Source organism: Onychostoma macrolepis, chromosome 16 (genome assembly GCF_012432095.1).
Source record: "Onychostoma macrolepis isolate SWU-2019 chromosome 16, ASM1243209v1, whole genome shotgun sequence".
Classification (NCBI taxonomy): Eukaryota; Metazoa; Chordata; class Actinopteri; order Cypriniformes; family Cyprinidae; genus Onychostoma; species Onychostoma macrolepis.
Window position 1 is genome coordinate 15,656,855 of NC_081170.1, and position 13,772 is coordinate 15,670,626.

Here is a 13,772-nt window from a genome sequence, read left to right on the forward strand (position 1 = left end):
CAACGTGGACATCGTCTGACCCAGGGCCCGCGCCGTGACTTTTGTCGCCCTTAGGGCGAGGTCCGTCACTATGCGCAGTTCCTGCAGCACACTTGGGTCAGCACCACCCTCGTGCAACTGCTTCAACGCCTTGGCCTGGTGAACTTGCTGGAGGGCCATGGCATGCAGGGCAGAAGCAGCCTGTCCAGCAGCACTGTAAGCCTTGGCCGTTAGAGCGAACGAGAATTTACAGGCCCTGGACGGAAGGCGTGGATTACCCCTCCAGGTGGCGACGCTTTGTGGGCAGAGCTGCATAGTAATAGCGTGCTTGACTGGGGGGGGATGTCCACATACCCTTGGGCCGCTCCGCCGTCGAGGGTGGTGAGGACGGTGGAGGCACTAGGCCTGTTTCGGGCAGAAAAAGGTGCCCTCCAAGACCTAGTCACCTCCTGATGCACTTCCGGGAAGAAAGGAATCGGAGACGGTTGCCGGCGATCAGCCTGTGCCCCCAGGAACCAATCGTCCAGCATTGAGCGTTCAGGAGAAAGAGCAGGCCTCCAGTGCAGCCCGACGCTCTCAGCAGCCTGGGAAAGCGGACTTGGGCAACGCCACTCTTCCTGACGGAGGCAGCGCTGCCGAATCGTCATCTCCAGAGCCTAGCTCGCTCTCCAATGCAGCGATCGACATCCTGTCATCCGCTGGTGCTCTGAACGAGATGCTGGGACACAATATTTTGTTAAATGCAATTCATTTGCTTTATCCAAAGCAAAATCATCAACATACACTGTGTTGAAAAGCCACAGTGCAACACAAAGCTTTGTTTCGTCATCACTAGAATAAAATGCAGAAGTCGTTTGGGCTATTTTTATTATATTTTTATGGTGATTTGAGTCCTTTTTGAAGTTTGAGCACCTCAATCCCTATTCATTGTAATGAAAAGAGCAACCAGTAATATTCTTCAAAACGTCTCCTTTTGTGTTTCCCCCCCCAAAAAAAAAAAAAGAACTGTTTGAACTGGTGAGTAAATCTTCATTTCTCTGAGAATTAAACCTTTAAAGAATCACTGTCTTGAACTCCTGTGGCTGTCAGAATAATTTCTTTGGCAACAGGATCAAATAAACTATCATGAATACTTTAATTATGTGAGAAAAGCAGCAGACATGGGTAAAGCATGCACATGGCTCTCTGTTTTAAAAAATACTGTTATTAGCAGCTTGACTGCAGCAGATGATAACTGCAGTAATATAGTGGACATATACATAGTGTGAACATGTTGTTTCAAACACATTTTTATAGAATGGCATAGCACAGCGCTTGGCATTCAGAGCTTATATCTTCTTGTCTGCATCCTCGCCAGACAGGTCACAAAGAGCAATGCAGTTGGAGAACAGAAAAATAAGGCTGTGATGAAAGAAAAATAAAAGATAAACAAAACCAACAAACTTTTGAGCCAATGGCGAGACACACTTCAGATGGGCTCTCAGAGACATCATCATGTCGTAATGGAACTTGCAAACACCAGGCAGAGAAAGACAGGAACAACAGCCTTACAGTTAGAGAGGTGGTGATACAACAATACAACAGGGAGAGTGAAAAAGATAAAGGAGGTAGAAGAAGATGAAAAGAATGGGGTCTGATTCGCTTCAGTGGAGATGTATACATTGCTTTCACGTTACCCAAGAAAAGCAATCTTTGGGTGTGAGAGTGTGTTTGGTCACCATACCTGAAAGGACAATGCAAGACACAAAATAATACAGAGTATGTGCACACATAAGATGAAACGCTCCTGGTACACACTGAAGAAAGTGACTAAAAACAAAACACCTGAAGGTACTTTTAAAAAATAAAGAAGTAGCCTATATAGATAGATAGATAGATAGATATATCAGGATGATCAGGATCAGGGTGTTTAAAGAAATATATGTCTTCATATTGCCACAGTTCTTAGGGAAAATCAATCCACAAATTGCTTGCTTAAGTCCTATTCGGATGGATTAGTTTTACAAGGGTAGATGGGGTAATGTAATTTTATCACAGAACGACTGTAATATTAATGGCCAATTCGTATGGGATAAGAAATCTCAGTAAAAATAACAGAAGCGGGAGGGGTAAGTTGATTTACGCACTGCTGTCACCCCCCTGTCATCATGTGCCACATTGAATGATTTATTAATTAAATTCTGATTGGATTCTGTAGGCATTTACCTAAAGCTAACAGGAGCCTTCTTTTTGATCTGAATGGTATGTGTTGTATGTGGAAAACACTTTAGGTTTGCCACAGATTTGTCCCACCATCTAGAACGCAACTACAGTAAATGCTTCTTCAAGCACCTGCATACTTGAAAAACCCTGGAAAACTATTTTTAAACAGGAAATGTTGGAATATTTACGTACAGGGTGTTGTTCTTCCAGACACCACGAATGTGCTAATAATTAGATATTTAGACTAAGTAATATTGCTTTTATATCAGTTCAATAAAAGAATCAATGGTATTGAACAAATCGGTTGTGTGATTCAATGACTCACTCATAAAGACAGAAGACCTATGTTTTGTTCTTGACTGAATCAGTGTTTGAATGAACTGGTTGAATAATGATTCAGTGATTAATTCCTAAAGAGAATCACTTGTCGCCACTGACCTAGGGTTATAATGTACCCTGCACTGAAAATGCCCACCACACAGACACAAACATTTGGATGCCCATTTCCACCAGGGAATAAATAAATAAATAAAAGTAATAAAGATAACTTTAAATCTCACAATTCTGACACCCCCTTGCAATTCTGAGGTTATTCTGTGAAGAAAAGTCTCAAAAAAGGGGGTAATTGTGACTTTTAATCTCACAATTCAGACTTTGTGACATACAACATTGCAATTATTTATTTGTTTATTTATTTTCTGTGACAGTTTTCCAAAAGCATTGTTAGCTAACTATGGTCTAAAGTTCCATTAAACTCTATTGGTAACGATGGAAATTGCAACCATAGTTGCTTTTGGAACGACACTCAACCAATCAAATTCGCAGACCAGAACTAGCTGTTGTAATAGTGTTCATAGAACTGTGCTTCCTTAGGCAACAATGAATTTATTAGAACTTGCTCTCCTCACATGCACAATGTTTTCCTCATTATAAGAGACATCATTTCATTTCATTTAAGACAGTAGATGCATAGCTCTTAAAGGAATTCAGCCTTTCATTGTCAGTGTTCTTTAAGCCTTTTCAGTTTTACCCTCTCAGTTAAATCAGGACATCAGACTCCCTTCAGTATGAACTCAGCTCAGTTATACAGCTCCCCAAAGCATAACCCACTCGATTTGTGAAATATACATTTGCAATAGAAATAAAATATGATGTCTGAACTAAGAGACCTCTAAAAATAAGATCCTTAGAGGGGTCCAGAGCTCTCAGCTTATCACTGTTAAACTATCATGAGTGTGATTGACAGATACTTAACTTCACTTAACCTGGCCCACTAACTACCCTTCTGCTCTGTTTAAGATACATTCGAATGCACCTCAGTTTTACAAGAAGATTGGATTGAGTTTTAAAAGGTTGGTTTCTTCAAAAGGCATAAAACATTACACAAATCTATCTCAAAGGCTTATGGGAACCATCTCAAAGCACCTTGAGGTACATATTGGAAGCGTATGCAAATTGACCCGACTTACCACGAAGCATGTCAAAGTTCTGATGTGTGCATTAAAGACTGTAAAACGGGCTGCACCTAGCTGTGTCGTTAATGTAAATCACACCATTAACCAGATGACTATGCAGGCCACGGAGAGCTGATGGAATGGAGCATAAATCACCAGATAAAGGTTCAATCAGTGACTGTAACTCTCCGTTCTTCTCTTTGTGTCTCACTTTCACTCTCTCTTTCTAAAGTGCCTCTTGAAAAAGGTAGTTAATGGAACCGCTCCACATTGCACTGCCTCTAAAAGTTTATCCTTTCATTCACCTCGGGTTGAGCTGCCTCATTACTGAAAAATGTTTCACTTGCCCTTTTCTATCTCTTAAATTCAATATAAAAAAATAACAGCTTTGTACGGGATTGAACCATTTCCCTTCTCCCCTGCCTGACACGTGATCTTTAAGGAGGAAAATGGCAAAATTTACTTATTTTTCACTCAAACATGGCTGTCTTTACAAACCTGTATAAACAGTTTCCAGACCTGAGCATCCTTGAGATGCTACTAAATCCTGGCATCTAGTCTTACATTATATTTCCAAAGGACAATGTACAAAAACATTTACCAAACCATGCAACAACCAATCAAAAATTATATGATATAAACTAAATATAATATTTTATATAATTATATTATATTCTCCTAAAGTGTCATAACATTTGAACATGTCACTATTCTTCTACTACAGTGCCATTTCAAAATAGACTTTCCACACTATAGTACTATACTTGAAAAAAGTCAGCACACAAACACAACACACACACAAAAAAAAAAAAAAAAAGGCAACAACGCAAACGTTTTGGTCACGTGTTGACCTTTTTCAATGCCAAACACATTATAGTACTGCAATATCCTGAAAATAATCAGCCAAACTACAAAATAAATTAAATATGCAACTACCTCCAGAAACAATGTATTCTTAGTACCTCTGTCTGAATGAACAGAATATATAATTTTCTATTTTCTTCTTGGCCATTATGTTTTGCTATCTTGACTGCTGCAGCACTCCATTATAGACACAGTTTAGGCTGATTTAGACGAAATCATCCTCTACATTATGTTGAAAAATGTTCATTTTGTTTGTTGCCTTCATGCTATTACTGAACCCAGAATAGACCCCTATTGTGCATGTGTGCACTCTGTTCCCATTAGAGAATAATACCACTGGAGCGGTTAATGAAGGATTTGATCAATTCAATCAGTTTATATTGTTCGGTACACAAAACCTGGAGCTTTATGGCTGAGCTTACCAATCAGCAGACTAGCTCAAATATAATTTCAATCAAGACAGATTTTTGAAAACGTAATAGATGTCTATCACCATCAAAAAATTATGTAAAAGTTTTAGGCAGCATGCCTGAGTAAATTAACAAGTGGGAAGTGAATTCAATTGATTAATGAATTAATCAATGTTGCCATCTTCTGGTCGTTTTGAGGAATAGATTTTTCTCAACCATCCGCAATAGTTCTCTAGTTTGCTAGATTGCAAAACTCTCCGTAAATTAATAAATATAAACAAACATAATGGTTTGTTAATTACTTATTTCAAAAGATTGTGTGTATCTGAAAGAAAACCATGGGGGTTTTATAACCTTTAAGCCTATATTACCTCAAACTCACATGGCAACACAGTTTACCACTGTAATTTGAATGAGATTAAGGTTATTTTCTAGAAGCTAGAACATATTAAAATCAGAGTACCATAATTGAGGTTCATATCTATAAGTTCTGATAGGTAAGTACGAGGCAATATAAAAAGAAATCTTCTCCTTATGTGTGGCCTCTTAAAACGTGTAGGCCTATAAAATGTTCATACACAGCCTATTATTTGAAATAATTAAAAGAGCAGTTTCATGTCTATCCGTGTAGCCTATTGTTTAACTGGTCGAGGTTGATATGAGGTTTAGGAACTAATTAATAATAAATAATGCAATACATTTTAGAGAAAGTAATTAATAATCTACTTTCCCTGTTGAAGATGTAATTGGTCAGTAATTAATTACTTTTTTAGAGTAACTTATCCAACACTAATCATTAAAAATTAATTGAAATGATAAAATAAATAAATGTACTTGACTACTGATAGTGTTGTACTTATAAGTGCTTTAATGTCAGATGAAGAAAATTGGTATTACTATTTTTATGCGTGTATGCATGTATTTATTTATTTATTTCAACCTGTGGATTTATGTTTTTGACTTGGAAATTGTTTAAATGATATTCTTCTTTGGTCACCAAATTCACAAGTATTTCCAAAGTAACTGAAAGTGTGGATATACAAGTAAAAAAATATATATATATATATATATATCCAAAATATGCTGTTAAATTTGCAGTAATATATGTACAACATAATTATTAGCAGTGTAAAATTTCGAAGTCTACATTATCTGCAAAGGAACCTGGCTCGGTTTCTCTGTAAAGCGTAGCCATGCTGACCAATCACAATGCCCTGTCTAAATCACGTGTTGTCGGTTCACTGACGCAAAACCTCCGCGACTCCTATTGATCGTTCCTCCATGTGAATGTCGTCGCAGCTGTTATAAAAGCTTATTTGACCAGGTAAGAAAGCAATGTATGTTCTACCGGTGGTGACAGCGTAGTCCAGTTCAGTTTCGCTAAAACGTGTTTATTTAACTGTATTAGTGTTTAGTGGGTTGCCTAAAAATCTTGACAATTTCGTAAGCTTATTGCGGCGCCTGCCCAAATCGGCAAGGTCAGAATAGACTTTAACCCATGACAGACAGCCAGGTAATTTAGACAATTGACAGATCTTTATGTGGTGTTAGATTCAATATATTCGGAGAGTGTTGGAGCCCAGTAACGTTACTCTTTATTTTTTGAAAGCAACAGTACTAGTAAAATAATTTAAGTTAAAGAATGCTACTTGCTAAATGCATTTTTAAATGCAAAACACCACCATATAAATTAACATCAGTACTTGACTGGTGCTATTTGTATTCAAGTTGGGCTCATTTTCTTATATTGCTGTCTGGTTGATTCTTAGGTGCTCAGAAAGGAATGTGGGTGCAAATGACTTGACTGGTTGTTGAATACAGGAAGTGCCCTTTTCAAAATGACCACCAGGCTGCTGTGCAGATGGGTGCGATTATTTCCTCGCTGCTCTCAGACTGCCACAGCCTCAGCCCGACTACAGACCTCCACAGTCCACCAGACAGAGCCAGTGTGCCTGATGTCCCTGTCTTGGTCCCAACCTTCTGCTAGGCACCTCTGTCAGGGCAATGAACTGGCTAGGATGGAGGAGACGGCATTTCCGTATGACCAAACGCAACTAGTCCAACTTGTTGATAAGGCATCCACCCCAGAGGAAGTGCTTCAGTTGTGGGCAGAGCACGGCGGATCTGCCAATGATGCTGCCAAGTGTCTGGTCCAGCTGAACCTGCGGGTCATGGAGAAGGGTGGCGAAGGAATCCTACAGGATCCGCGCTGCAAGAGCATGCTGGACACTGTAAAATCTCAGGTAACCCAAGATTGATTTGAAAGTCCACTTGTCACTGATATTATACAGTAGAAGATTATCTTTGTTTTTGTTCTCTCACAGGTGTCCTCATTGTGGAATGGATCTCTTGTGAGTCTTCTGCGTACTCTCACTATGTTGGGTCTCCCTTCTGATGCCCCTCTACTCCGCTCCATCCAGAATGAAGTGCTCTGGCGGATACGGCGCCTCTCCTACCGTCAGCTGGCCTACCTGGTGGACTGGGTAGCCTTTCAGCGAAGACGAGGGTGGGATTCACATGCTTGACAAAGATTGATTCCTAATTATAGGAATTATTGCTGCATGATCATTTAAAATTTAACATTTTAGGAATTATTAGTAGTCAGTGAAATTATGAACTAGTGGATTATAGGGGTTGACTTTAATTTTTCAGATTTTTGCTTTAGCTGTAAAATTTGTATATACATGCAGACAGGCTAATTTAAAAAAGAAAAAAAAAAGAATTGTGTTATGATGCCTATATTCACTGGTCTGGTGGATATGAACCTGACTAATTTTAAAGAACTTCCTTAATACTGAGTTCATATATCTGACCAACTAGCTGAATTAATTGTTTGTTTGTTTTTTCATATCCCATATATATATTTTTTTAGAATTTATTTAATTTCAATTAAATAACTATTACATTACACAATTACTGATTAAAAGTTTGGGGTCTGTAAGATTTTTTTTTTTTTGTAGAAATGTAGAAATTAACACAAGGCAGTCAGGATACGTTAAATTGATAAAAAGTGAGAGTAAAGAATTTTATAATGAAATTGTTTTTTTTCCCCCCCAAATAAATGCTTTTCTTTTGAACTTTCTATTCTCTAAGAATCCTAAAAATAGGTATCATGGTTTCACAACAGTATTGAGCAGCACAACATTTTTAACATTGATAATAACAGGAAATGTTTCTCGAACACCAAATCAGTAATGATTTCTGTAGGATCTTGTAACTCTGAAGACTGGAGCAATGATGATGAAAATTCAGTTTTGCCGTCACAGGAAAAAATTACATTTCAAAATATATTAAAACAGAAAACAGTTAAAAACAGTAAAAAATTTCACAATATTACTATTTTTCTGTATTTTTGATCAAATAAATGCAGCTTCCTGAGCAGAAGAGACTTCTTAACAAAAAAAATCTTATCGACCCTAACCATTTGAGCATTTTTATATGTCTGCTTTGAAAGGAACTGATATGAATGAATACCTACAACGATCTTTTTTTCTTAAAAGTGTCTTAAGTTCTTGATGCTGTAGTTGGTCCAGTAAGTAGTAGCTGGTTTGTTCTCATAATGTTGTTGTTTGTGTTGTGATAGGTATGAAAATGAAGCACTTACCACAGCCCTGCTGAAACAACTGGAGCTGCGCTGGACAGAGCTGTGTGACAGTCGCACCATCAGCATTTTCATGGGCCACGCTTCCCTTTTCACCCCCTCTCTTATGGACAAACTGGAGGACAAAGTGAGTGCACACACACAAACACCTTTAGCTAGCTAGCCAACCAAACATATTTGAACACACTTTTGAAATTACATTGTTGTATTAAGCTTGATTGTCAAACACTGAACTGTATCTTATGCTTACCAGGCTCTGGAGTTGGCAGAGAGCTTCAGCGCAGAGGATATCCGGAAGGTGGCATTTGCACTGGCCTCTCAAAACAGACGGGCTGTTCCTTTGTTACGAGCCCTCTCATACCACCTCAATCAGAAACCCTCTTTTGAACTGAAAACACCATTGCTGCTTGACATTGCATACACTTATGGTCAGTGAATTTATTTTCAGTTAATCTCATTAAACAGCTTTTTGTCTAGACTTGTATAAATGATTGTGTTCTCATCTTTCTCTAAATAAAAGGTAAGCTGAATTTTCATCAGACACAAGTGCTCCAGAGAATTGCGGCGGAGCTATTGCCTAGGTTGTCAGAACTGAGTTCCCTCGACGTAACCCGTTGTGCCAAGTCTCTAGCTTTTCTCAAGTGGCTCCACTTGCCTCTATTTGAAGGTTTTGCTCAGGTTGGAATGATTTCTTATCAAATCCGCACCACCAAGTAAATTATACTTTTCTTGAAGGCAACCTTTTATTTAGCTTGATTTTAATCACCTTTCCTTCACCAGTCTCCATCTACATATTTATTCTTTTTCCCCTCTCTGTTGTTTTTCAGCACTATGTGAGTAATAGTAAAAATTACAGCACTCTGCAGGTGTGTAATCTCCTCATATCTTTTGCCAAACTTAACTTCCAACTCGGCAAAGGAGAGGAGTTTTACCAAAAGGTAACCAAAAAGAGTGAGATGCATATATTTAGTTAGATATATAGATATGCATGTATGTAATATGAGTGTTTTTTTTGTGTGTGTGTGTGTGTGTGTGGCTATAGGTACACAAAGCTTTGGAAAATTCCTTTCAGAATTTAGAGCCTTTCCTGAAAACAGACGTGGTCTGGTCGCTGTGTGTACTGAACCAGGCCAATCCTGACTACATCTCCTCTGTTATAAAGTATGACTTTCAGAAGAAACTCACAGGTGCGTAGGAATGAATGAGCTAAAAATATTCAGCAAAGGCTGTACTCTCTATTTTGGTAAAACTGCTGAATTCACATTTCTTATGTTGCACTATGATTAATATCATTTGTTGTTCTCATCCAAAACACAGGGTGGCAGTATAGCCTCATTTTGTTGTATCTGTCTGTATTTTCATGAAAGGCAGATCTAACATACACTACCCTTCCATTTCAAATAATGCTGTTCCTTTGAACTTTCTATTCATAAAAATATCCTAAAAAAAAAGGTATCATGGTTTCCATAAAAAAAAAAATCACAGGAATAAATGTACAATAATATTATGTGGCAACCTTCGTTAAACTTTAATTTAATTATTTAATTTTCCTTTGTTTTTGTTATGTAAAGTGTTCTTTTGTTCTCAACCAAAATAAAAATAAATAAATAAAAAAAAATGTACAAAAACAATTTGTGTAATATTTTACAATATTGCTATTTTTACTATATTTCGATTATATTTTAATAAATGCAGATTTGGTGAGCGTAAGGGACTTCTTTTTTTTTTTTTAAATATGTGTGTGTGTATATATATATATATTTATTTATTTTTATTTTTTTAAAGAACTTACCAACCCCAAACCTTTGAATGGTAGTCTGTTTTAAGGAATGGTTCACCCCAATATGAAAATACATTTAATATGATGAAAATTATGATGAAATTATTCACTCTCATGTTGATTAAAACTTGTATGCTGATTTTTATTTTTTTTCCATGGAACACGTAAGCACAAATGTCAATCACCATATACTTCAATCTGTGCACTATAGTCAGCCTGCAGTCATATGATATCATAATAAAGTTTTCCTGACCTATCCAACAGGTGGCATTGTGGATCGGACTGAGAGCTATCGGCTGAAATTGCTGAATATCTCTGCCTTTGCTCAGTTGGAGCCTCTAGGAATCACTATTGAATCCCCCGCTGTGCTGCTGCTAGCTCCCCGGAGCAAAGTGGAGGTCTGCACCCCTCTGCAGAGCAGCATACACACAGCCCTCCAGAGCCTGACCAACGGCCGGACACAGGCCCTCCGCACTACTGTCAAAACCATATACGGCTGGACAATAGGTGAGTAGCAACATTGAACACCAGCACGATGTGAGTTATGTACTTTTTTCAAGGTAACCGGTCATAGTTTTGACAAATTAACAGGTTCTACTAGACTACAATTTAAGGACTCATGAATCAAATCTATTGATTGTTTTCACCACAGATGGAGAACTTGTGGTAGATTCAGAAAATAAACCTATTAATTTGGAGAACTTACAAGCCCCTCATTTACCTGGAGGCGGTGGACGTGATGCCTTACCTGCAGGTGCTCGACGGTGGGTGTTAAAGTGAAAACCTTGTCCTAAGCTCACATACAGAGATGATTTCTAAATATGTCAATTGTGTTTGTCCATTTGCAGAATAGCATTTGTGGCTTGGGAGTTTCCTAACTTTTGCCTCAGGAGCAAGGATCTTCTGGGCCGCTTTGCCATGCGGAAACGCCACCTACAGCTGGCTGGGTTTATAGTGGTGGAGGTGAGACAGTAAAATACAAGGATAGGAGATGTAGGGCTGGGCGATATAGCTAAAAACATTTATCACAATATAATGTTCCATATCACTTGGTATCGGTAATTATTGAAAAATTAATTTTGATTGGTTGTCCATGTTTTTACTCTTAATTGGCTGAAAAAATTATGATTCCAGTGCCATCTTTCCTCTGTGTTGTTATTGTTTTATCTGTTGTGTTCTCACTTCACGATTCTCATAGAATTAAGGTCTGTTTACACAAAAAATTATAACTTTATTAGTGTCTACACAAATGCCTGTTAACTTTATTATAAGCATGCACTGCAGTTTGTCATTTGCCTCTTTAACCGTTCAAGTTACTTTGATGTACATTCTGAATGGCTTTTAATGTTTTTGTTCATCGACTGGAAAAAAACAGTCTGAACGTGATTCCAACAGTAGTGTTCCTCTTTGTCTTTAATATATAGTAGTTGTGGTGATGACCTCTTTATTCTCATAGAATTAAAACAATTATTGTAACACATTTATCTTTATAGTTATACTTGCTGTGAAACAGCCCTTTAGAACAAACATTAGTTATCTTGTAAATAAGTTGAGAGGTCAGCTGTGTTTACTACACACAAGTAAGCTAATTTTGTAAGCATAATTTAATTAGGGATAAGTTATAAGGCATTAGGGGTTAGATTGTTAGCATTAGCTATACATCATTTACTGAAGGTCTTCCAACTCACAATAGTACTTCTTATTTGATATACTCTCCTTTTTATAATACTGGTGTAGTTAGCCTGATTAGCTCTATTCCTTTTGTCACAGCTAATACATGGCAGGCAGTCCCCCCTGGCTTTGGGTTATAAATAGCGGCGGTAAAGACAGAACTGTGGAAAAGGACTCAGGCTCTGTCTGCAGCATGTAGGCCAATCCTGTTAGCCCTCTGCCTCCTGGGGTACAGTTAGATAGAGTTGGCTGGACTCGTCTTGACTTCCAACTGAGCACAGGCCTGATATCATGCTCTTGCCATTTGATGTGCTAGCTGACAACAGCCATTTTAATACACCAGTGTTCATAACACTTCTCCATTTTCTGTTTTCCTGAGATTGATTTTCGCATCACATCTATCTCTATATATATATATATATATATATATATATATATATATATTTAGAGAGAGAGAGCGCAGAGTTTATACAGAAGTCACTTTTAAACCAAGCAGTTGGCCAGTGCAATGAATCAGCAGTCATGACCAATTTGAACTCATTGTGAAATCTTTCACCCTCAGATTCCATGGATTCCTTATTGAATGACTCGTGAAAATTTGCCAAACAACAGTAAATGTTGACCACACCTTCACTCTCAAGTATACTGATGTGTCACAACCTCACTCCTTATGTCTTCCCCTACAGGTGCCGTACTTTGAATGGCTGGAGCTGAAGTCAGACTGGCAGAAAGTGGCTTACTTGAAAGACAAATTAGGGAAGGCAGTGGCTGAGGACATGGCTAAATGAGCCATCAAGCCTGTCAATAACTTTAAATGCTTTTGACACAGGCTGCTCATAGACATCAACAGCCCCAGACAATAACATGACTTACAGGTGAGGGAATGACAGAGATATTGAGTACTGCATATACATGCACACATCAAAGAGATCGTTGCAGCATCCTCAATTCCCATGATCCACCCGAACATCAGAGTGGAAATCAAATGCATCTGGGAGCTGTGATCAATCTCTGCAGGAACAGAAAGCAGAGCCTCCAGAAATCAGCAGATGCTCGGAAGCAACAGAGTCGTGTATCTGCTGCCTTCCCAAAAAAAGAAACTCTGAGCCAAAGAGCTAGGCGAGTGTTGTGAAATGAAAGCATGAGTGATCTGAAGGGCATAAGCAATGTTCACCACTGGGGAAAACTACTAAATTATCAGACCTTGGTGTTAATCGTCCATGTCCTCGCAAACAACTGGACGTTCACACTCTCTACTTCCACTTTCAATAAATACATACACCTTGTTTTTGATGCAGTTGCCTAGACAACACATGGGGCTTTCCTTGTTGCCAAGGAGACCGTTGTTAGGCTGGAAATATTTAAGGCGAAAGGGATTGAGAGTTCAGTACTTAAAGATTTCTTTACACTTAGAAAGTACCACTCTGTTGGTGTCATGTCATTATCATTATCAAAAAGTAAAATAACGACTTGCCTCACCTGATATCTGTATATTTGCAAATGTGCTTGATTTAATAAAAATATGTAAAACAAGGTAGTATGTAAGAATACATATTGGATTTTAATAAATATTTATTTTGGAAAGGTCTTCATTGCATTCTGGTATGTTTAGACCTAGTTGCCGACCTGTTATTTGCTGTCAGGTAAACCTGAAGTACATACTCTTATCAGTCTTCATGGAGAGCAGACGTTCCTGTTGAAATCTTGAAATATTTTGTGCAGAGAATGGATTTTCTTCATTTAAGACTTTCACCTCCATGTTTGCGATGTGTGTTATCAATAAAATCGAATCTTGTATTTTCATATGGTGA

General features: G+C 38.0%; 1 protein-coding gene across 2 annotated transcripts; it reads left to right on the forward strand.

Moving 5' to 3' along the window:
- Positions 1-6,096: 6,096 nt before the first annotated feature.
- Positions 6,097-13,764, forward strand: tbrg4 (transforming growth factor beta regulator 4). 2 transcript variants are annotated; one of them, XM_058748038.1, is made up of 12 exons: positions 6,097-6,233; positions 6,679-7,152; positions 7,234-7,415; positions 8,493-8,637; positions 8,764-8,938; positions 9,031-9,188; positions 9,338-9,448; positions 9,553-9,697; positions 10,555-10,797; positions 10,943-11,054; positions 11,139-11,253; positions 12,648-13,764. In XM_058748038.1, the coding sequence occupies exons 2-12, from the start codon at positions 6,748-6,750 to the stop codon at positions 12,747-12,749; spliced, it is 1,893 nt and encodes a 630-aa protein (XP_058604021.1). In that variant the 5' UTR covers positions 6,097-6,233; positions 6,679-6,747; the 3' UTR covers positions 12,750-13,764. The 2 variants fall into 2 exon arrangements, with proteins under 2 accessions (XP_058604021.1, XP_058604020.1); XM_058748037.1 differs by lacking the exon at positions 6,097-6,233 and adding an exon at positions 6,260-6,422.
- The last annotated feature ends 8 nt before the right edge of the window (positions 13,765-13,772 follow it).